The following is a 24737-nucleotide window of genomic DNA, read 5'->3' as shown; positions in this document are numbered from 1 at the left end:
CTTGGAACCATGGTCAGTTCCAGGAAGGGACTGTCCCTTTGGAGGCTGCTTGTTAGAGCTATGAGCTGAGCAAAGCTTCTGCATACACAATGGCACTTGCTGCAATGTGTGTAAAGCACAGAAGGTGCTGTCACACTCACTATCTAGCAGAGCAAGAGATTTGGGCATTGTCTCACAACTGGCCTCTAACTGTGCCCAGCCACTGCATTCACTAGTGTGAGGAAACCATTCAGTACAGACCAAAGATGTCAGAGTCATGCACTGTGGAAGTGCAAGGCAAAGCAAAGCTGCCTGACAAGCTTCATGAACGCTTGTTTGAATTTTGTAAGAGTATTTTCATAAAGTTGTAATCTTTTTATCTCAAAAGGATTGCTGTTTAAATTACTGTTAACAAAATCATGAGTGGGAGGCAACCGAGGCCTGCCATCATTAAGAAGATCAAAGCGTCCTAGCACTGATACCTTTATTTATGGTGCAGGTATTGAATTACTTAAGTACTTTAGAAGAGAAGAAATATTTCACCACCAATACAAAAAATATTATATTGCTAACTTTAATTTAAACCTACTTCTTTTCATTCAGGAAAGTGTCTTTAACTTGCCATTATCTAATAAATAAGATTTGAAAACGTATTTAAAAGAAAACAAAATATTTTGTTTTTCTGTACTTGTTTAAGGCTTAGGGAAAAGAGTGGTTTCCACATTCAAGACAATCAAATCATGAAATAAGGAGGCTTCCCGCTTCTTTAATACTTTACTTCTTTCTCATTATAATTTCTGCTTCTCATACATACACGGGGAGGTAACCAGGTTTTAACAAGTGCTAACTGTAGATTTGTATTGTTTGTTCCTTTGGTCAGTCACCTGTGCCTTCAAGATGCCTCTGTGTCTCTGCCTCAGTCTCCCCCCACTCCCCTACTCCACACATTGACCACACAAAACCGTGAAGGTTGGTCCAGCCAGTCAGGACTGCATCCCTGCTTGAACTTTTGACCAGCTGAAAGCAACATCCTCTCTCTGAGGCAGTGATGTCCATAATAGAGACAGACCATAGTGTTTCCTGCCTTTACTATACTTTTCACTAATCTTTGCCTTAATTGGCCCTTTGTTTCAAAGAACCAGGATCAGAAAGTCATCGGAAAGAGATCAAGATCCTCTCAGATCATGTTTTATCTTTCTTCTGAAGACTGCCAAACTGAGCTATACTTTTTACAAAGAATAAGAGCAGGAGAAATGTAAGAACATGTAATGCTAACACAGAAGCCCTACTTCACATACATATATATTTTTAAATATGAGTATATTGCCTATATTTATTTCCTCTTGCCTTCCTATTTTCCTCATACTTAATAAAGCTTTAACACATCCCTCCCCACCCCCCCTTTTTTTTATGATTGTTTAATGCAGGACTAAAAAAGCTACATTCTTTCAGTTTAACCCCATCCTCTGGATCATATTTCATTGTAATAATGTGCAGTGACAATGTAATGACATTTCCTTTAATCAGCTGGGGTCCCTGAAATTAGCTTTCCTAATTTTGGCCTCTGGTTGCCTAGTTAGAAACTCCATGGCAGAGGACAGCAACAATTCATTACAGCCAGATGGAATAAGGATTTTGTTTCTCATAAGAAACAGCATTTTGAAATAGGTGTATATGTACACATAGCCATGTGTATATGTTACCTTTTTTAATGTACATATGGACACACACACCTGTGTATATATTTTCTCCTGGATCAGGATAGAAAGTCAGAAACTTGACACTTTTCATGGGAATGAGATTCCCTCTAATGTCTCTCTTGATTTGACAGCTGCCAAACTCCTTTGCTTCCCACCCCTTTGATTGTTTTCCTGGATGTTCAGCTGCCCAGCTGCCGCACCGGCTTTTTGGCTGCCCGAGGAGCCAGCTGCTGTGACAGGGAAGTGAAGGATCCCAGGGCATCGGCAACCTGCCCAGCCCGCTGCCAGCCAACTAAGTAGTGCCTTGTCAAGGCAGGCTGCCTGTATCATTTCTGTTGAATTTTTTGATGGGCTCCTGCAGTATCCATATGTCCTGTTTAATCAGTACTCTCTGATGGAGCAGGGTTCCTTCACTGACCAAACCTAAAGAACTTCAGTGTTTCTGTGGTATGTAGAAGCACTCTTCTCAAATGTGTCCTTTAGCTACGACCACACTAAAGCACGTTCAACACACTTTCAAGAAGTGCAGGTGTTCAGAAGAGTATTCAAATAGGGCTCAAGAAAAATGAAAAGAGAACCACAGAGGTACTGAAAGTCAACGAGAGTGAAAAGACACTAGGGTATTACAAAACAGGACCAAGCAGGGCTTTTGGGAAGGATAGGAATGGAGAGAATTTTGGAGGAATTCCTGACGAGTCAATGCCTTTAGGTGTTAGACATTAGAAAGCTATGAATGTGTCATGCTTCAGCAATTCTCAGAGTCAATTTATAAAAGCTCAGGGTTGATGCACAAGTAGATAATAGCTAAAGAACATCATCTGTGGTTATACAACTGCAAAGCCATAGTCTTTCACTTACTTCAGTAGGAAGACAAATGCAATGTAATGCCCTATGCCAGAGAAAATGTTTTGCTTTGGGACTTTTTCACCTAGTAAATAGCATAAAATCCAACTAACATACCAAACAAAACCTATTTTGAGACAATTTATGTTCGAGAACAGTGTATGAAATATATCTGACTTATCTGTATGTGTTGCAGGTATGTATTTGGTGACATTTTGACAATGGTCTTTCTCCACAAACTGTTGTATTCAAAGTAGTATTTCTCTTTTAAATGCCCCTCCCCCTTTTTATAAAACTTTGTTGAGCTTTTCCTTACTTCCTTTTTGGTTGTTCAACTCTTAACTATTCTAGTGGAAAGACCTCTTCATTTTCTAAGAAAATAGGGTGATTATAATATTTAGACCAATACCTATATCCCTCAGCTTCTTCCCCTTTGTATCTTCTTCCCCTTCATATATCAAACACATATTTTTTTACTTTTTCTGATTTCCTCTCCTATCCCAGCTCACTATCCTTTTCTTATTCTCTACCAATCTATTCCAATTCCTCCATTTCATCTTTATTTGCTTCAGTTTATTCACATTATAGAAAAGGTGTGGAGTACAACTTCCTTTCTTCAACCTATTCAGGATTTTCTCCATCTTTCCATTTTTTTCTCCTTGCCCTTCTGATTTCACTGTAACAAAATTCTTCTATCCTTTTAACATTCAACTTTTTGATTCCTTCTTAATCACCTCCTCCTACTCTGCATTGACTCAGACTTTCTTTTCCTCTTCTCTTAACCCTTCCGTGCCTTTCATCCTTCCTCTTTCCTCCATCCCTGCTTCTGCACTCACTCAACAGTCCTTTCAGAAGTTTTTCTACCTCCTCCACTCAGCTTGTTATCTTTCCTTCTTAAATTTTCTTCTTGACTCATTTAGAGTTATTACAGTTAATAATAATAGTAGAAATGAATCTTTCCACAGAAAGCAAAAGATGAACTCGGCAATATAAAAAGAGATTATACAGAAAAAGATGAAGTGAATAGGACTGAAAAAAGCAATGGCACCTAATGGGACAATGAAGCCCTTGATGTTTAGTTCTCCATCATTTTGTTGTTCAAGTAATCTTCTACTTGGAGAAAATTGAGCTAGGGATTAAAGTACTTGCGAAGCTCATTTTAGATAGGTAGCTGCTTCAGATAACTGAGTGGGAGTACCTTGACTGTGTCACTGGAGTGATTTGTCAGAGACATCTATATTCTTTCTTTTCCAGCATGAAGGCAGAGCTGACACTGTAGAAGAAAATAGGGATTGGTCTTTTTTTTTTTTTTTTCTTTTCATCTGCATTTCTTTCTAAATATTTAGTAAGGCTTGCATCCAAGTAAGTTAAACCTGCTCAAGTCTGACATAGTAAAGGTCCATATGTTACAGGCAGACAGTGTGAGAGGCTATCACCTACTCAGTCTTCTCTCTCAAACAGCTAAGGGTCTCTATATGGGCCAGGAAAATCTACTTATCTTAGATCCACTAGCTTTAGTAACACATTTCTTTCACAGTTTTATAAGGTCTTTAAAGCACCATGTCTGGAACATGAGATCTATTTTGTAGCTTTTTATTTAGAAGGGGAGGGAAGAAAGGGCTTGGGAAATATAGACTTTGCCTAGCCTTCAGTCAGGTTTTGCACGTCTTGGTGCTGCCTAGCAGGTGAGTGCTAGCACAGCTGCTACAGGAGCCTTGTGCAGTTTACTCAGCAACATATTCAAATTCCTGTGATGCTAATGAAATGAGAATTGTGGAGGAGGGAAAATAGCAGATGAGATAGGAAAGATGGAGAAGTAGTGAACACAGTACTGGGCCCACCTCCTGCCGAGTTAATTCTCTCTTGGCTTTCTGGAAAGGAGGGCAGAAGAGCAGGACATCCCTTATAAAGGTTTTTAGTTCTTTTCTCCCTCTGACATTGTCTTTTATGGTTAGAGAAATATGAGGATGCATTCATTTGTTGTTACGCATCTGTCAAAGTAGTTGAAATGGTCAGTGCATTCAAATGCTGTTAGGATGGGCAGAGGGCATCACAGCCTCATCTGCAGCCACATACTTGTGAACACTGAAAGTCATCATTGCTTCTGGTAGATGCATCCCTGTTTCTCCCTTGCTACCAGCTTTTCACTGAGTTCTCCATGATATCTACTTCATATTTACATGAGAAGTTGTGAATTATAGTGGGCTTCATGGGGAAACTAGCCATTAAGAACTAGTTTCAGCTTGAAATTTTGGCCCAGTTCAGCAAGCAACTACCTGAACTCCTTTGCCAACGTAACCGAGGTGGCAGCTCAAGGGCAGAAATTTGGTGGCCAGAGGCAAGCAGTGTATGGCATTGATCTCTCTGGCAGCCATTCCAAATTACATTGATTTAAATTGTGCATGAAGCTACAGACAAATAATGTAATTGGTTGAGAATTCACTGCCTCAGAAAAACAGGCCAGACAAAGTTTTGAATAAGGTATAATAAATATTAATGTAATTTTCTAGTTACGAATCATAGACTCAATTAGGTTTGAAAAGACGTTTAAGATCAGTGAGTCCAACTGTTACCCCAGGACTGCCAAGTCCCCCACTAAACCATGTCACTAAGGGCCTCATCTACATGTTTTTTGAAACATTTCCAGGAACAGTGACTCTACCACATCCCTGGGAAGCCTTTTCCAATGCCTGCCTATGAATAGTGGAGTAGTGTTGAGAAGCAAAACTTCTCAGTAAGCAAGTCACTGCAGGCGGACTTAGCAGGCTCTCCTCTCTGTCCCTCAGGTCACGCACATATATGACATGGCCATTCTGGTAAAAAAGCCTTTCCAAATAGGCATTCATCATACAAAAAGCAGTCACCAACAGAAGCCAATAAATACCCTTGCTCAGGGCCTTGGATGTTTCCTTAGACAGGGCAAGCCTCCCCTATCTCTGAGCCTTTGATTCATCATCTGGGAATCAGGTTCCCTGGCTACCTGCCAGGGCCCACATTCTGCCATCTGTCAGAGCAGGGTCAGCAGCTTCCCTGAGTCTGGGAAGGGCCCATATACAGGCAAGGCTGCTTCTGAGCAGCCGAGCAAGCACCTTTAGATCTGTCTTAATCTGTAATGCAGATTGTGGCAAAAGATGCAATAATTCAGAACAAGGAATGTACAACCTCAGCACAACTTCCAGTTTTAATATTGGTTTCAACTAAACTGAAAATAATCTCCAACAACATTATACTATGTAATTAACACAGCTTGGTTTTCTGTCAGTCAGTCTTTATTCCCACAAAAATGTACAAATCAATTTGGAAAAAGAACCCCACAGAAAAAAGAAAAGCATCACCAACAACAATAAAAAAACCCCCAAAGTAAAATGTATTAAAAGTGTTACTTTATTAAATTGCCACAGTTCAGGTACCAAAAAACAATGGTTTAGCAAAAATTTTGTGTGTGTTTAGTACGGTTTCTTCTTCTTTACCTTGGTAACAAAGAACTTAAATGGCTTTCTGTTTGTAGAATATACAAGGGATGTGTAACAAACTGCGTGAGTGAGCATTTGATACTTCAGCTGCAGTGTTATGTGTCATTTTAAAAGAAAAGAAAAAGAACTGTGTGAGGGATAAATGGCTGAAAAGAGGAAGGCAGGATCAATGAATAAACGCCAAGGAGAAACTGAGGCAGTTGAAGGAATAGGCAAGGTGATTATTTCAGATTTAGAAGTAACATGGGAGAAAGGAAATAATAAAAGAGGACAAAAAGAATCAGAAGTGACACTAGTTCTTTTTTTCCCTATGATTTTGGAGCTGAACTCTTCAACAGCTCAGTACAGGAGAGAGAAAGAAAAATGAAATGCTTGTTCTTTTCAAATTTTTCAGAAAAACACCCATGTTTACATAATGTGCAATTTATTATTGCCAGTTATGATCGTCAAAAGCTTCAGTGGGGACCAAACATATGGCAAGTTATTTAAAAGGATTTCAAACCTAATGTTAGCAAATTAACAGTTTTTTGTTTATAAGGCCTAAAGACACTGAGATAATTTGTTATAAAGTGATTTTTCTCTGTCACTGGCTACAGACTTTTACAAATTAACTGTAGTCTATTAAAAATAACCAGCGACTGTGTTTGAGTGAATGTAGAAGTTGTAGGATCACTGCTCACATATTCCATTTCCACTCCTTTAACCCCACTAGCCACCTGATGAAGATGGAGACCACTTCTTAGGCATCCCTTTGATGCTTCCTTTGCCTCAGGAGGGGGAGAGAAGAAAAAGGTTGGTATTTTTCCTTCCTTTGAGTCACCGGAGACTCTCACAGCTGGAGACAGTGTGTCAAAAAGATCCATTAGTAATTCATTAGATTCTCAGCTGCTTGGCCAGTATATCATAATCACAAGCTCTATAGAAATCAGTCACCAGGGATGGAGGCATCACAAAATTTTTCCTCTAGGTCAGGTAGGCAGAAGCATCCTGACGTTCATAACAAGGGGATGACCTGCTTCCCTGGGTCAGTTATTCAAAAATCTCCCTACTCCTGCATGTTCCCCTGATGTTCTTTCAGACATTACAAATTTGTCTTTGGCCAGTCACAAGTACTTGAAATTTGCTCTCTATTTAAAAATGTTGTGTCATCTGAAGTCTGTAAAGGCATGTTTTGTACTCTGTTTGAAGTAGGCCTCCATTGTGCTCTTAGTGGTAATTTCAGTTTTACAGATGGTCTTTCCCAAATTTATGTTCCTAAATTAAAGAGTTTGTGATCATCAAATTTCTGTTTCCTCAGCAGGTATTTTTAGGCCAACCTCTTTGATAAGCTTGAGTCTTTTGCTTTAACATGTTTTTTCCAAACTTCAAAAAAAAAAAAAAATATTCCTTACCTGTTTCCATTTTTCATTATTCTTCCCAAGGTGTGAATTGGTGATTTAAGGACAACATTTCAGCAGCAGTGTCATCACTGAGAGATAGTATTGAGATTTGTCTTTCTGGACATCAATAGCATTGCTTTGGTCAATTCTGACTATTCTTCTTTTTTCAGAGCACCTGTTTCTGAGTTAGGAATCTACCCTCAAATAGCTTCACTCCCTGGCTGCATCCTGATGGATTGTGCTCTTTGGTCCCAGCACCCCTACTGGCCTGTAACAGTGACCAGTTTTCTTTATCACTTGCCAGTCTAAAAAATTGATTCCTGCTGAAAAGCTCTTCCCAAATCAACACTGATATGTGTGTTATTCAACTAAATGAGGTTACTTCACTAACATTTTTATTACGAAGCTTCTCAGTGAACCAGTTGTTAATATACCGAGTGCAGGCCATGTTAACTTACTCAGTTTTTGCCTAAGTTGTCATGTGGCGCAAAGTCAAATGTTTCTTAGAAATCTCTTGCATTGACACCATTAGTGTGCAGCAGGTCTGGAAGCTTTGTGAACCTTCTGAGAAATCACACAAGAAATCAGAGATTATCCACAAAAGACCACTGTGGAAATCTGTCCTTGATGTAATACGTCACTAGAAAATGTCTTTGATGTAGAGAATGGTACCGAATGCACTTCTGCATTGGCGATGGCATGAACCTGAGCTGGCTGACTTTCTGATTTGGGGTGGTCCCTACAGTTCATTTTTGTTAAAACTTCTCAAGCCTCCTCTTTTGTCATGTACAGAACTTTTCCACCGTTTTTTTCTCCTTTTTAAAGATTATTAGTTCAGCAGAGGAGGTCAGTGAGCTCTAGACTCAGGCCACTCTGATGCAGCACACCTGCAGTGACTCTCCATCTGCAGTGAAGGCTGCCATTGAACCTTTCCTTCCAAAAATCCCCAGGTCTATGTTCCCCTGATTGAGGGCTCTCATTGTGAGAGGAAATTAAACATTTTTTCTGACTCAGAGACTCCAGGATTTGAATGTAAGGCCGTCTACTTGATATTGCCCAAGCTGCCAAGCCCTGAAAAATGCCACTCAGTTTTTGGTTTTGTTGAAAGGAAACATCTGTCTGTTTAGATGATGGTCATCATGCTGGACAGAGAGAGCTCTTTAATGAACCCATGTCACATGCACTGTTATTCTGGTCACCAGGCAGCTTTTTGGTGGTGTCAATAAGTTCCTGTCTGCTGTCATGAATTGCGAAAGGCAGATGGTGAAGATCTCTTCTGTGGAAAGAGATTTATTTTTGACCCACTGCATCTTTAAATTAATTATTATAACAGCTATAATGACAGGTGTAATAAACTGTCATTACCTTAGAAACAGGACTGTGCCTTCTGTGGTGCATCAGACACAGCTGAGAATCCAGGACTGTGTTAAAAAGGCTCAAACGACTAGGACTATCTGGTACCTATTTTTGATTTCCTGCTGTGGTAAGATAACAGCAGGTGCCTTCTGCAGGCCTCTTGGGAGGGGCATATATCTGCTATTTCCTTCTTAAACATAATTCTAGTCAAAATCAGAAGCTGACAATAAACCAAGAAACTACAGGAGACTTTCTAAATTAAACTGTCAGTATTCAGAGTCACGGTAATGCAAATAATAACTTCCGAATCCATGCCACAACACTTGTGAGGGACTGAAAGCTGTTCAAAAGGGTCATTTGGTCAGACTAGTTATTGCTCAGCCCTTGAGACCTGTTCTCACTACACCACTCTTGGGTCCTTCAAAATCTGACAAGGTTTTAAAAACTTTTCATTTTACTTCTGGCAAGTTTGCAGTAGATCTTGTCCCATGAACAATATAAAAGGCAAGCAATGTTCATTTCTTGCTATTAAGTTCCCAATACCAATTGGCCTAAGAGAGAAACTACCTGGTTCAGATTCTTATGAAATAACACCTACAGACCCAGACTCTGCTTCGGGATGCGATACTCGGGGGTGAGAAGGACTTGGGGGTGTTGGTTGATGAGAAAATGGACATGAGCTGGCTTCAGTGTGTGCTTGCAGCCCAGAAAGCCAACCGTATCCTAGGCTGCATCAAAAGGAGTGTGACTAGCAGGTCGAAGGAGGTGATCCTGCCCCTTTATTCTGCTCTCGTGAGACCTCACCTGGAGTACTGCGTGCAGTTCTGGTGTCCTCAACATAAAAAGGACATGGAACTGTTGGAACAAGTCCAGAGGAAGGCCACGAGGATGATCAGGGGACTGGAGCACCTCCTGTATGAAGACAGGCTGAGAAAGTTGGGGCTGTTCAGCCTGGAGAAGAGAAGGCTGTGTGGAGACCTCATAGCAGCCTTCCAGTATCTGAAGGGGGTCTATAAAGATGATGGGGAGGGACTCTTCATTAGGGACTGTAGTGACAGGACAAGGGGTAATGGGTTAAAACTTAAACAGGGGAAGTTTAGATTGGGTATAAGAAGGAAATTCTTTCCTGTTAGGGTGGTGAGGCACTGGAATGGGTTGCCCAGGGAGGTTGTGAATGCTCCATCTCTTGGTGGTGTTCAAGGCCAGGTTGGACAGAGCCTTGGGTGGCATGGTTTGGTGTGAGGTGTCCCTGCCCATGGCAGGGGAGATGATCTTAAGGTCCTTTCCAACCCTAACTATTCTACAATTCTACGATTCTGCTTTCTCCAGTATGTCACCTTCAGCTGAATAGTCCCAGCTTCAGACAGTCAGCTGGTGTAGGAATAAAACCTCCACTATCAAAACCATGCAGTTTACTCAGCAACATATTCAAATTCCTGTGGCGCTAATGAAATGAGAATTGTGGAGGAGGGAAAACAAGAGATGAGGTAGGAGAAATGGAGATTCCTGAAACTACTTAAAAAAAAATAAAAACTAAAAGGAGCAAGAGGAGCTTATTTCACAGTCCTACCTGACTCTGCCCCTCCTGCTTTCTCTCGTGTCCCCTCTTTATTTCCTGCTGAACAACTTGCAGGATAGTTTTCAGGGTTTTGCTTGAACTACCTCAGTCAGAAGCTGCTTCATGTTTCCAGCTGCTCCTTTTAGAGCAAGTTCTCCAAAAATGACTCATTATGTCTCAATTGCAGGTGCGAAACGTCCCCAAACACAAATGGTGGTGACGTTAGGGTTGAATTTCTTAACAATAAATCCAGTAAAGGTCATTATAGCTCTGTAGTAAAAAAAAACAACTTAGATATGTTTGTAATAATAAAGCTAATCTGCTATTTTTTAATTGATATAATGATCATTATTTTATAGATTAAACATTTGGAGCTGTTACCTAAAATTCAGTTAATAATATGCCACAATTCTCTGCTGTATTATCCCTACCAAAAATTATTGAAAAAATATCGAATAACAAGATGCACTAAATTTTAAGTTATGATATATATATGTGACACACCGATTTTCACATCTCTTTTATTAAAATTGTTTTATTTCAAGAGTCCAGCCTTCCACTGTCAACCAGTTCAGTAGCATGTCCTGTGCCTTAAAAAGCTGCTTGCAAAAGAATAATCTATAGATTCATATGCATATATGGCTGTTTAAAACCTCTGATTTTAAGAAAACAGTGTGATCTGAACAACAGCTGGAATCCTCTGTTACTTATCAGAAATTAGAGCAGTCATCTATAAATTACTGCCTTGGCTAATACATTCATACTTTTGAGTAATTTTTCACTTCCTCACCTCTCCTTTAGTAACAACCCTGTATTAAATCCCAGCTCAAGAAAGGCAACAGGAGAATTCCCATGGACTTCAACAAAATCAGGTTTTCTCTCTGTTTTTCTTCTTGATTTAACTGAGTGGCCATGGAAATCTTTGGCTGACAGATTTATTTAGAAACAGTGAGACACCTGAATTTTAAATCTTTCCTTCAGCCTTTTACTTGAGTGTGTGCTTTGGGAATACATTTAGATAATTTTTATATTTCAGTGTAAATCCCGAGGTAAAATGTCACTACTAAACCAACATTTACCAATTTTTCATTTAATGGATTTGGGTTGAAGTGTTGAGCCTGACAGGAAAAAATAAAAGCTAGGTTTCTTACTGAGCCCTGATGACATAGGTACATCTGGGCAATGGAAAGCAGTAGATCACCTCTCCAAGTCCCTGTCAGCCCTATGATACTTTGATTTAACTAGTTTGGTTTTAAATTCAATCAGACAGATTGGTGGCTATGAAAGATCAGAAAATAAAAAGAACATGCCACAGGAAAAAGATGCGATACACTTGTTTAAATCCATTGGCTACAAGAAGCAAATAACCAGATTTATTTAGGCTCACCATGAACAGGTTTTCAGTTCCCAAATAAGATACTGAGCTCAATCTTAAGATGCTCTCTTTGATGTAAATCTCATGCTGAGGTTCTTTCTCCATATAATGATGAGGAAGCACATAAGAGCTACTAACAAAAGGGCAAATGTAGTTGTGACCTGGGAATGGGTTTTCAACCTGCCAGAATTGTTTGGGATTAGTAAAACAGTCATCTTCCTCTGCTTGCAGTCTGGTTGTCCTTCTTTCAAGTGATTTCTGAAGACTTCAAATAACAAATCAATTTAAAAAGAGAAAAGGCTTTGTGCAGTAACAGAAAACAAATCTTTTCTACCTTTCAATAAGTCTTTAAAGTTCTTGGGCATAGAAAGAATCTCAAAAAGCTACTTAAAGCTTGTGATTTACATGTGCTGTGGCTCTAATTGGTTCTTTTGATTTTAAGGCTTGCCCCAACTCCTACAGCAGCAAATGGGAATCATTGCAGTAACTTCAGGGCCTGACACATCTGCCCCTCAAGCTGCTCTTCAGGGACACCCACTCTTGTTTCTTTGACTTCTTGTTTATTAATTAAAAAATACACAAAAGGTAACATATATATATATATAAAAAAAAAAAGAAAAAGAGAAGAAAGAAATCCTTCTAACAAATGAAGCAACCAACCTTGTCTGCTTGGTTTAATTTAAAACACTAATTTAAGAACAGTTTATTGCCCTCTGGATGGGTATAATGTCAATCCAAGGAAAGACTGATGCAGTTTTTTCAACGGATGAAAACAAGCAACAACAGAGGCAGAGGACAAGGTAAAACTTAGTAGCTCATGATGGTAAAGGGCCTAGTTGTGTTCCAATACAAAGCTTTAAATAGTGGCTCTAATATTTGTGACAGTATTTATATCTTAGAAACCTACTGAATGTGGGTGACATATTTGAAAATCTTTGCTCAAGGAGCCACTGACTTTCCCAAAATAGTGGCTCTAGAATGTCCATCAAGACTGCATAGACAGCTATAGCAGCTTGCAGACCTGTTACAGCTTTTTGAGGGATGTGAGGGAGAAAAGGGAGACCACTTTCTTGCCTTTTGCAATATGGCATTTAATTCTTCTGAGTATTCTGTTATCTGTCTCAAACAGACACCCAAGAAAGACTTTGATTTTTCTTATGAGCAGAAAAATTATTCTATCTTAACAGGGCCATATGGATTTGCCCCCTGTGTGACTTGCTCCCAGGGCTCAAAGAAGATGTAAACCTAGTCCACAACTAGTTATGAAGATGGGCAGAGGAGATTGAGTCAAGGTAATACTTTGGTCATTTCCAGGGGAGAATTCAGCCCCATTCAGTGGTAGCCACATGTCTCTCAGAGCAAAATAAAAGTGAAGAAACAAAAAGCAAAGAAAGAGAAACTCTGGGATTTCTTTTGGAACTGCTAAATTAACATGCTGCTTTGTTTCTCAGTTTATTGCTGCTCTCCCTTTCCCTCTTCACTCAAACTAACCATCAGCTTGACCAAAGAAAACTGCTTATATGCCCCAAATAAAGAGGTAAAAGCAGGAAATCATGTAGTGAGAAAGAGATTGACACTTCCCTTCTGTCACCCTGGGAATCCACAGGTCAGAACCAGTGTATCTAGCACAGAACACTGATCTATTAAAAAAAAAAAAAAAGAAAAAAAAAAAGTGTGATAAAACCCTTTGTAACCCTTCATTAGTTAAATTTGGTTTGATCCCTGACCTCTGTGGCATCACCCCACAAAGGTGAGTGTGGATGGCACAAGAGTAGGAGGACGTGGGAAGAAGTTGGCTCCCATCACCAGCAGTGACACAGCCCTTGTGAGATACAGCCCTGAGGGTACTCTGCCTGTGATAACCAGAGAAGAGTACAAATGAGAGTTTGGGGAAAGAGACAGCGTTTGTAGGGATATTACATATGTCAGAATAGTTGAAATCTCTTTCAAATCTAAATTCCCCATTTTCACATCTTCAAGGATATCCCCAAACCTTTTTTGTTTTCTTCCACTCTTATTAAGTAAATATCTCAGTGGTACCTTCTGACAAAGAGTTTTACTTAAAAATTCTGTTGTAATGTGAAACATTGTCTGGTATAATTTGAAGAACTTGTGTTGCTTTTCAATCTACCCAGAGCAACTGTATGCATTGCTCTCTGAAAGCTGAGATCTTATTCACTAATATTATTTTATATTTAGGGGTCTATGAGGCAAGTTTTTAACCTGTGGGTTTAATGGTTTCATTAGGTCAGTACTTCTTTTTGCTACCTTTTTGTTAAGTGTCATTGTCAAAAAAAAAAAAGAAAAAGAAAAGAAAAAAAAAAAGAAAAGCTGTTTTGGAGAAACAAACTTTTACAAGGTGTCTAGTTTGTATATTCATCCGCCAAAGGCAGCCTGCTACTTTCCCTGTCATCCAAACAGAACCAAATTTATACACACTTCAGACTTCACTCACGAGTTCTTTGTTCAATAAGAACAGGTGGGGGGAAATAGTTCTGTTGCTGTGTTCCCGAGGGAATCCCGCTAAATTAAAGCACATTTTAATCTCTTGAGCCGGCAGCTTTATTAGTAAGCGTTTCTCAATCTTCAGGGAAATCTAATTTCACAAATAGATCAGAGCCACTTCAAACGCAGCTTTCAGTTGCCATCCACCGGGGGACAAACGGGGAGGAGGAAGTTTGTCAGAAAAGACCATCTCTGAGCCCAAGAGTGATTACCAGAGGTGTCTCCATCGACAGCCACCCACCTCAGGTCGATAGTACTCAAATGAGTACGCCGGTGGGGACTATATAAGAGAAGCGCATGGCCCTGGAGGGCGCATCCCCCCTCTCCGGGCGAAGCACCGACCGCCCCGCGCCGCTTCGCGCCCGGCGGAGCCTCCGCGGGGACACGGGCTCTCCGGAGGCGGCAAAGGACATCTCTTTCCTGGAGGACATCTCCTCAACGAGGCTTGTCTCCGCTTGAAGGTAAACAGCCGGCTCTTACAGGGGCCTTCAGCATGCAGCATATCCCAGGTCGTTCCCCGGCTAGTGCCCGGGTTTGCCGTGCGCCGCAACGCAGTGCCGGTAGGAGGGAGGGATGGAGAACGTTGAGCCGTCGGGGAGAGCCGGCTCCCTCGCGGCTCCGATTAACTCTTTCGCCCAAGAGGATTTGCAAGGGAGGCCAAGTATAAAACAGTTTGTAAATAACATATTTTCCTCCCTCCCTCTTAATCCCAACCGTTTGCTATAATTAGAATAGCTTACTTAGGGGCATTAAGCACCGCTCTCGAAGCCTCAGCTTGTTGTAGTTGTTTTTGCCCTTTACATCCTGATTTGCAGCAGTTCCCGATGGAACTCGCCCCTGGCTGAACTCTGTCCGGATGCCCTTCCCTACGCTCTCGCCCGAGAGCCGCTGCGGGGCGGGCGGATGGCGGGACGGCCCGCGGGGGTCCGCCGGCGGAGGAAGGAGGCAACGGGAGGCGCGGGAACGCCAGGGGCAAAGGGAGCCGAGCAAATCCCCCGCAAAGCCCGGGACCGCAAATATGTGTGGCGGGTTTAATACCCTTCCCCTAATCCGTGTCTATACATGCACCCTCCGGGGAGCCGGGCGAGCGCGGCGGGGCTGCTCTGGGGCTGGCGGGGAGGCGCGGCGGGGCCGGTCGGTGGCGGCCCGTCGGGTCTCCACTGGGCTGCCCCCGGGCCGGGCGTGCGGGTGCGCACCGCCTCCGTAGGGGTGCCCTGGGGCGCGGCATGGGGGGCGGGCGGGCGCGCTGCGGGCCGGGCCCGGCGCTGACCGCCTTCGCTCTCTGCCTCCTCCCAGCGCCGCAGAGATGCGAGGGGCGAAGAAGCGCCAGGCGCTGCCCGCCATCCTGCTCCTGCTGCTGGCCTCGGCCCCGCCGCCACCCGGCGCCGAGGGCAGGGACGTGCCGTCCGCCGAAGCCGAGCGGGGGGCGCTGCTCGATTTCCTTCTCCAAGCCCTGGGCGACGGCGAACGCCCGCTGCCGCCCCGCCCGCCGCGGCGGGACCGGGTGATCTCCCGGCGGTACATCGGCGGCGCCCCGTCGCCGGAACCCCGCTCTGTTGCCGTCGCCGCCGCCGCCCCCCGGCCGCCGCCGGCCGTCGCCCCTCCGCCTCCACGGCTCTTCGCCACCGCCCGACACGGAGGTAAGAGCCACCGCGCTGCCCTGCTGGGACTGCAGCCCCCTCCACCGCGTCCCGTCCCTGCTGCCTCCTCCAGCGGCTAAGCCCGATGGCTCCTCCGCCGGGGCAGCTCGCTGCAGGCGGGAGCGAGCGAGCGGAAAGCGGGACTAGGAGTACGCTCCCTGACCCTGAGGCGGCAGCCTCCCGGGGAGGTTTGGCCTGTGCCGATGTTGAGTCCCGCTGAGGGCAGAGCAACTCAGACCCACTCCCCGGCAGGAGTTCAGCTGTGGGGGTACCCGAAGCATGAGGGAGGAAAGGGTCACTCGGGCTTCTGCTGGGAGGTCAGTTGCAGCCACAGTAGGTCTATGCTCTGAGCAAGCCTCCCAACTTCCCGAGGTTCTGACACAGCCAGTCCTGAGGAAGCCCAGTTCTCGGGACTGCTCCTCTGATTTGCACAGAGGAAAAATGACTAATCTGAGAGACTGATGTCTGGACTTACTCCTTTAAACTTCCTCTTCAACTTGACTGGTTCCCATGTGATGCATTTTTCTAGTTTTGCTGGGGCAGGTGTGGGAGATCTGGGCTGTGCTGGGGCACGGGGACTTGTTTCACCTTCCAGAGGATGCTCAGGCTGGTGCAGGGAGCAATCTTCAGGTCTGGCAAAGACCAGGCCTGCCCGTGACAAGCAGGGGCAATTCAGGGCCAAGCACAGCTGGCTGGTGATACTCAGAGACTGTGCTTCTCCAGGAGACCGGGCAGTGGGTCACCTTTGCCACAGCTAGGTTTGGTGCAGAGCCAGACAAAACGTTTCCTACTGGAATGGAGCTGCCTGAGCAGTTTGTGTGGGTTAGGATGGTGCAGTTCAGGAAGAAGGAAATTATAGTGACTGTCTTTTGGCTGTAGACCACTAACATTTTTCTCCGGTTGCCTGCTAGAGACTATTGGAGAGAAACCAAGATGAGGGGAACTAGGGAAGTTTGGCTCCTTAGGGATTTGTATCCCTGGAGAATGCCCTTGTGGCTGATGGCTTGATGGCTGGTAATAGGTGAAGTCGAGTCACAAACACACCCCACACCCCCCCCCCCAGGTGACACTGATAGACTTGCTATTGTCTGTCCAGTGGTCTATTTCAAAGGAAATTAAACCCCATTTTGGAAAGAACTAAAAGTTGGGTGATAAGTTCAGAAATTAGTAGGTGAGTAACTGGAAAGGCAGGCACTTGGCAGTGAGATCACTGCATGGTTTAGGGGAACTGGACTAAAAAAAGACAAATACTGTAAAAAGTAATTAATGTTCTGGCCTTGGAAGCTTCTGCTGAGTACGATCTGCCCCTGGTACTGAGCAGTCCATCAGTAAGGGGTTGTAGTGTCCCAGTGAACTTCCAGATATTCTCACTTGTACAGAGCATGAAGACTCAGCTGGTTAATGAAAAACTGGATTGCCACAGGTTTTTTACTGCCTGGAAAAGATGCTGCTGGTCATCGACATGACCGGTCCTGAGTGATTGCTTACTGTAGCTCAAATTCTTTATGTTCTGTGAACATACCTTTAGTGTACCTTTCTCCAGGAAAAAAATATAAAAAGTTATTTTCAAGGCAGAATATATGAAGCCTTACATGTGTCTTCAAGAGTATGAAACGGTGTAAGCCTGAGAGCAACGGTTACTAGTGTCAGTTGTTTTGAGGGAAAAGCCTATTATGAACAACATTTGGGATGTTTATCCCTAACTAAATAATTATATGGAGCTATAAAATAGAAAGTGTAAATATGTATAGTAACATAGAATCATAGCATGGTTTGGGTTGGAAGGGACCTTAAAGATCATCCAGTTCCAGCCCCCCTGCCATGGGCAGGGATGCCTCCCACTAGACCAGGTGGAATATTATTTCATAATATCTATATAACTTTAAGTGGGATTTTTAAAAATTCATTAATATTAGACATAATAAGGCTTTGCTTTGTGTTGTGTTAATTTTTGTAACTATATTGTATACAAAAGGAGTGGGACTGCTGAGCATCCTTAGAGAAGTTATCCAGTTGTCCCTGGAGCGAGTGCAGTTCCTATGGACAGTCACAAAGATAGCTCTCTCTCCAGCCTAGAAAGGGCAGATCTAGAGCTTAAATAGCAGTCATGTTTTAGTATTCATTCAACTTTTGTAACAAACAGTACTTGTTGTGATGGTGTATGTTTGCTTTTTGGGTAGAGAACTTTGATGAGGCTTTTCTTACAAGTCCTCAACCCTTGTAACTCCTGTCACCAACACATTAACAGCAGCTTTTTACTGCAGCTGGCAGTACCTGACTCTCAGTTGAAGAGAATGGATCATCTTCCCCTCAGTCAGAAAAGGTATTACATTCAGCTAAGTACTCAGCCAAGCATTTTAAACCAGAATTATATATTTGGATTATCTGTTATTGCTAAGAATCAAATCCAAGTGCCTGATTTAAAAGAAAATTGAGCAACTTTAATATGTTTTTTTGTTTGTTTGAAACAAAAAGCATGCAGAACAGTGCTAGATATGGAATAATTTCTGTGTGTTTTCTCTTTTTACTTTTCTGAAGGTGCTACTTCATGTTATCAATGAGCCGAATGGCAGGAGGGCTGAAATGTGCTTCCCCCTCCTTTTCTTCTCTGTTTCCCTCACTCTCAGGGCTGGTTCCCACTTTACTCTAACCATATGATGAATTTATCAGACTCACTGAACTGTACCTCCTCACACCCCTTTCTTTTATTTTCTTTCTTCTGGGGCCTTGGTTAGCTATTTGCATAGTGAGAAGAGCTGGCCTGGAGTGCCACTGACTGAACCTTAGGAGCAGCACAAGGCAAGTGTCTGGAGCACAAGGTTTGAGAGTGGATGGGTCCTTCTCCTTTATTGCAGTAGGGTCCTGCTCATTTAGCTGAGGCCATAACAGCAGAGTACAGCATCACAGGGTGTCTTCAGTGAGGCTAGAAAAAGAAGGGTGAGACAGTAACTGTCAGCCATCCTACATGTACCACTCATTTACAGATACATAAATAAGATGTAAAAGCAAGAGTGGTTGCTCTGTGATGCCCAATCTAGATGTGTCTTGCAGGTGATTTGAGGGCAGGCACTGGGCTAGAGCTATGTTGAGGGAATAACAGCTGTTCTCTGTTTTACCTGGGTTCATTGTGGAGCAAAGGGGCATGACAGCCCTGCCATGGAGGGGCAGTGAGCTGCTGTGTCCTGCTTGGAAATGACTCTTTAGGTGTTTTTTTTTTCTCCCTTAATAATCAGGAATGTATTCCATGTTGTGTCCTTCTTGGTCACATGAAAATTGCATTGTATATCTTGTAGGACCCATGAGAGCACACACATATGCACTAAAGGCGTTAGTTTCACCATCACTACCTGTCTTAACGTCTTATCCCTTTTATCCCTACATGTTCAAAAGTCTTATCTCACACAGATCTGTCCCTGTTTTTCCTGGTGACCTGATTAATGAGACTGAGCACTTACACTAAGAGTATATTCAGAAGAAATAATGTATTCCAACTAACCAAAGAGCAATCTTCATCTTTTGCTACAATTTCTGTTAGGATGTCACTAAAAATAAAAGTTGTTCCTTTGAATTATTATATCCAGTGGGATTAAATTTTCTGTCACAACATCCTTTACTTGCCTGATTTCCATGAAGTTTCTATGCTTGAGTGTGGGGTTTTTTGCACTAAGAAGTGTCTCATTTTAAGCTTAGTGATGAAAGCTCCTCAATGGGCAATCTTTTTCATAATTATACCCCGCTTCTGATGTGTTAACTGTGGTCAGGTTTTTTTTATGAAGAACCCAAATATGTGTTTTCACCAAGAGAGGATTCAGCATCAGGTTATTTTTGAACGTCACATAGGGGGAACTAGAATAGTTTGTCATTCTTCTCAGATTTTCTTTGTTACATTTATCCAAACCACGGAACTGAAATAGCTTCCATATAATTAGATTTAAAGAAGTCTTGGGAAATAAAAAAGTCTGCATTAACTGTTCTTTCCTTATATATTCCTCACAACACTGGAGAAATGAGCTATCTAAACTTGCAAGGGGTAGGGGCCTGAAATTTGTCCTTGTGCTGGGAGACCAGCAAGACATTTTAAAACATTTTGATTAGTTATTTTTCAAGCATGAAGGAATGAAGATAAATATTCCTCTCAATTTACCACTATGTTCAAATTGGCCTCCTGAGCTTATCTACTGCAGATTTAAGATAACATGTCAGAGAAGAGAATTTGGCCCTCAAACTATTTAAACTTCGAGGTTAAGCTTAAGAGTGCAATTTTATGCCAAAATGTCTCACACATCAACAGAAGAAAACTGGAAGTTGTCCCATGACATGGTGCTAATTTAACCATTATTCATAATAAGCTGGCTTTGAAAGATAGATAGGTTTGTGGTTTATTTTACTTTCTGGTTGAATCAAAACCATGTAACCTTACGAAAGGCATAAGAAAAGTTTTATTCTTTTCACTCAAAAAAATCTGTAAGTATATTGTTAGTTACAGCTGGAAGTCCCTAATTCTCTAAGACCCGCTGTACCTAATGCTAAACTACTTCAGTGAATGTAATTATAGATCTGGAATAAAAAAAAGGAGACTCTTGAGGAGTGTAAACCTTGTCTCGAGGAAATTAAAATGTATGGCAAGGCATAAAACATAGTTTTTAGTAATACTTACGTCTTTTATGCCTTGTCCAATTTCCCATTGTTATCCCTATTAATAAAATAGCTTTTGGAGTTGTTTGTTTGTTTGTTTTATGTGTGTGGGGGCGAGTTGTTTTATTTTGTTTTGTTGTTCTTTTTGTGGCTTTTTTTTTTCTCTTTCATATATTTTTTTAATAGGAATTGCTGGTGATTCAGGAGACTTAAATGAAGATAAGAGTTAATAAAAATGTTGTTCTTCAAAATCATGTGTTTATCAAACCAGAAATTGCCTCGGAAATTGACAAAACAGTGTATGACATTGATTTAAAAGAAGTATAACTGCTGCATTAAAAATAAAATTAAATGTTATTGGCTTATTCCTGATTCCACATCTGAAGATTTTGAATTAATTATTTTCACAGTGAAGCTGGTGGGTAGGACTTTCTAGAATAGAACTAGGCAAATATACTCTGCTTTCAGAGGCTTAACGTACTCCAGATTCCAAATGATTAAGGGATGTATTTTTCTTCATTGAGATGGACATGATAGGCAAATGAATTATAACTGCATATCCAAGATCTAGCAGTTAGAAGAAAATATCTCCTCATCAATTAAAAAGCTGAATGAATTATTAGGTATTATACTTCTCAGGAGAACATCTATGTGGTACTCTCAGTGGGAGAGAACATCTATATGGTAGTCTCTATGGGAGAGTGCAACTGATCTGGGCACTGGAAGCAGCAAAGATGCCACAGGACAATGTGCTGCCCAGGCCAATGATTACTTAGGCAGGATCAGAGAGGCTGTGAGGATCTCACCACAGCATGATGCAGATATATGAACAGTCCCAATGAACTCAGTGGATATAGCTATTTTCTCTGCTCATATCAGGATCGGGTGTTAATTCTGACCCCAAAATACAAGTAAGCAGGATAGATTTTTCTTACTTGGTGTTTCATTTGGGTGAGGAGAAAGAATTCGTTTGTTTATATATTATTGCTTTTGGGGCCTGAAGTACACCAGGACTCCTCCAATGCAGAAGGAAGTGAGTAACAAATAAAACAGAAGTTTCAATTCAAAATAGAGCCAAGTGGATACCTGTCTATAACTCGGGAATTATAGCATGCATTTTGAATAGGTCTTGCTTGGCCCTGAGCCTGTGAGCAAAGTGAAGAGTTGATGCAGTTTGGTTTTTTGGGTTCTTTTTTATTTACTGTGGACACAATTTGATTTTTCAATCAAGGAAGTATGGTAGATATCTATGTCTTATTGGTTTGTTATTTCAGGTGTTAATCTGCTAGGGAAAGCCTCTGAGAAGTGGGAGAACGGTAGTGCACAGGTGTAAGACTGTGATACATTTATTGTTTGGTAGACAGGCTTTAGCCTTGAAAATACACTGCTTCATGTCTGGAGATGATGTTGATTTTTAAACATGTATGTATACAGGAAGTAGTATTTAAAGTTGAGACATGTATCTGTACACACATACATATGTACATACATATATATATATATATAGGCACACACATGTTTTAATTAATGAGTTTTGAGGACAGTTTGAAGGAGAATGATGCAGTGTTTCAGACCGACACTTGATTTGAAAGTTACAAAGTTGCCTTATAAATGTAAACTGTTTTCCAAAGTGCTTAGGACATCATAAAAATCATGTAGTAGTCATTACACAAAGCTGTAAGTGTAATATAGTATGTAGTGACTACTACACAAAGCTATAAGCAAAACCTCATGCTCAATGAGAGACACAAGAAAGATGCACCATCTGGGAAAATAACCACCAGAAAGGTGCAGAGAGAAAGGGGAGATTGGTTCCACGTCTAAAGTATGTGTAGTGCCACTGTCCACATTACAGTCACTTTGTTCTTAGAGATCTCTGCAACTGACCTGAAAGCAGTTTGTAGGAGGGGGAAAATACCCCGTTTATTAAGACTTACCTCTTTTCTAGAGAACTAAAAATTTCAGCGATGTTTATCTAGTACTGGTCACTAAAGTTAAAAAAAAAGCAACAAAACAACCTAAATGTGAGCAAATTTTACATTAGTATTTTGTAAGGCCTGTTTTAAAACGTACCAAATAACTGCACTGTAATAGCCATAGTAAGTGTCGTCTTTTCCAGTGAAAGCATTCAGCTTTTTTTTCTATAATTTGTTGCTCACATTTGGTCTTGATGATGAGAGAGAACATTAAAGCAGACTGTTAGAAAAGAGTGTTTTCTGAATGTATGCACCCATGAGCAGTGTTACACTGGATGAGAGGTATTTTTTTTGTTGGAAAAAAATGTGCTCTAGTACTTTTTTTGTTTGCTTGTTTTGACACTTAAGCAATTGTATATACTCCCTGCCCATGAGACCTTAACCAGAAATTAACTCTGGTGAAGAAAATACATCAAATTGAAACTTGAAAAATTACTAGAAATCAGGAGAACATACATGATGGAAAGCATTTTGCTGAAAAAAAAGGCAGCTAATCTCCTGTGTTAGCTTCAGTTGATGGTTAGGCTTTTCTGTTCAATTTAAGGATGACTGCTTCATTTTATCATTTGTGAATTAGAGGTTACTACTTTAGTGGAAGTCCTACAGGCTATTCATTTGAGTTCTGGCATTTTTAATGTCGGTCAGTTGGAAAACAGTTGCTCCAGTGAGGGAATTGATTGACTATTGATTACGTACTGAGGGTCCAATTGTTTATCTCTAGGGTATAAACAATATTTAACACATGGGGGATCCAAGAATTTGATAGGTTAGTCGCTATTTTTTGTCTTATTACGTCTGTTGGGCAAAGAGTTATTGATGTGCAATGCTCCACTGATTTTACTAAAACAGCACATAAAAATATGTTTGTTTGTAACAGGCTTTAACACCAACGCAAAACACTGTTTGGCTTGTGGCTTACTTGTGGCTACTTTTTAACCCTAATATTTTGTTATTAAACATACAATTAAAATGATCATGTAATCAAAATCTCCTCATGGTAAAGACATAACTTTGCATAGAAAGAACATTTCAATTTTTTTGGTAAGTCTTTCTAAAGTCTATTAGGTCTCTCTGTCAATTCAAATAAATTGGTTAGATTGCATTTTCAGACATGTTTTTTTACTACATGATTTTAAATCTGTGTCTTTAGCTTGAAGAAAAACATTGAAAGTTTCATCAGTAAAGCCACTATTGTATTTTTCCTTGCAGATTTTGGACAGCTTCAGGAGTGATATGGCACAAATCTAATTAAGGCTTTGCTACTTAAATTATGTTCTCCTTTTTACTTGAGACTGTAAAATAAAGGTGATAAGCAAAATAAAACCCTACTGGAAAACAGTAAGGGACCTTTTCTTCTTAACCTTTACCACTGATGATCTCAAACTGCATGTGATGTGTTTCAGTAGAAGGAACTTTTGAAATGAAGTGTTAGGAAATGCATCTTTATCAGTATATGTGGCAATTGTGGCTATATGTACTAGATTAGTAAAACCCTTAAATCCCATTGGATTAAAATAACTGAAGAGATAGCTGTGATGTTATTACTATAATCATGACAGAGTAATTACTTCTTCCCCGTCTGTTAATGGAATAGCATGCATAACACATGGGAGATGTCTGTTGTGTCACTGAAATTTTAATTTAGGAAGGTCAGGAAAAATATTTTCAGAACCCATCTTCTACATGTGGGGCAAAGAATTACAACCAAAACATACCAGTATGAGGATTTCTTATGGTCTCCAGAGAAACCCTCTGGGCCAGAAGACAGTGTAGAGCAGGCTAATCACTTTAATTTTATGCTGTAGGCCTAAAGTTTGAATTGGCCTGTTGTTCAGTACCAATTTAGCAAGATACTCCATAAAATCTGTGTTTCCCATTGTTATATGATGAAACCCCAAGTGTGCATGTAATGCATACATATTTCCCCCCTTTATTCAGTGCCAAGATGTTTTTACAGATTGCCAGACAACAATTTTACAGAAAATTGTCATACAATTTTAAAACTTTCAGAAAAGGGATTACTTCAAAACAGTTTGTGTGGATAAGACCTGCATGGGTACAGCAAATTTAACACCCAGATGTATTGCTCATGAGTAGGGTAATTGTACCTCATCTGCATGGTGGAATTACTCCATGTGTACAAATGTGATTCAGCTGCACAAGACTAGAGAAGATCTCTTACCTAAGCTGCAGTCAGGGCTTTCAAAACCTGTTCAATCAGATTCAGACTGCATGTTTATACTGACCCAGAACTGAGCAGCACCTCCAGAAAAGCCTTTCTTCTCCTCCCTTACTTTTGTCTGGAATAGCTGTTCCTT

General features: G+C 41.2%; 1 protein-coding gene across 2 annotated transcripts in view; it reads left to right on the top strand.

Moving 5' to 3' along the window:
* Positions 1-15020: 15020 nt before the first annotated feature.
* The window catches only part of ALKAL1 (ALK and LTK ligand 1), a 35247-nt gene continuing 25530 nt past the window's right edge, over positions 15021-24737 (top strand). For both annotated transcript variants that reach the window (XM_061342802.1, XM_061342801.1), the window contains exons 1-2: positions 15021-15188; positions 15465-15808. In XM_061342802.1, the coding sequence (XP_061198786.1) occupies positions 15025-15188; positions 15465-15808 (508 nt within the window). In that variant the 5' untranslated portion in view covers positions 15021-15024. The remainder of the gene's footprint in view (positions 15189-15464; positions 15809-24737) is intronic.

The sequence above is a fragment of the Neopsephotus bourkii genome, unplaced genomic scaffold (genome assembly GCF_033783945.1).
Source record: "Neopsephotus bourkii isolate Nb327-2 ecotype Australia unplaced genomic scaffold, CSIRO-AGI_Nbou_v1 NB_1820, whole genome shotgun sequence".
NCBI lineage: Eukaryota > Metazoa > Chordata > Aves > Psittaciformes > Psittacidae > Neopsephotus > Neopsephotus bourkii.
Note: the sequence above shows the minus strand (reverse complement) of the source record. Positions and strands in the feature narration are given on the sequence as shown.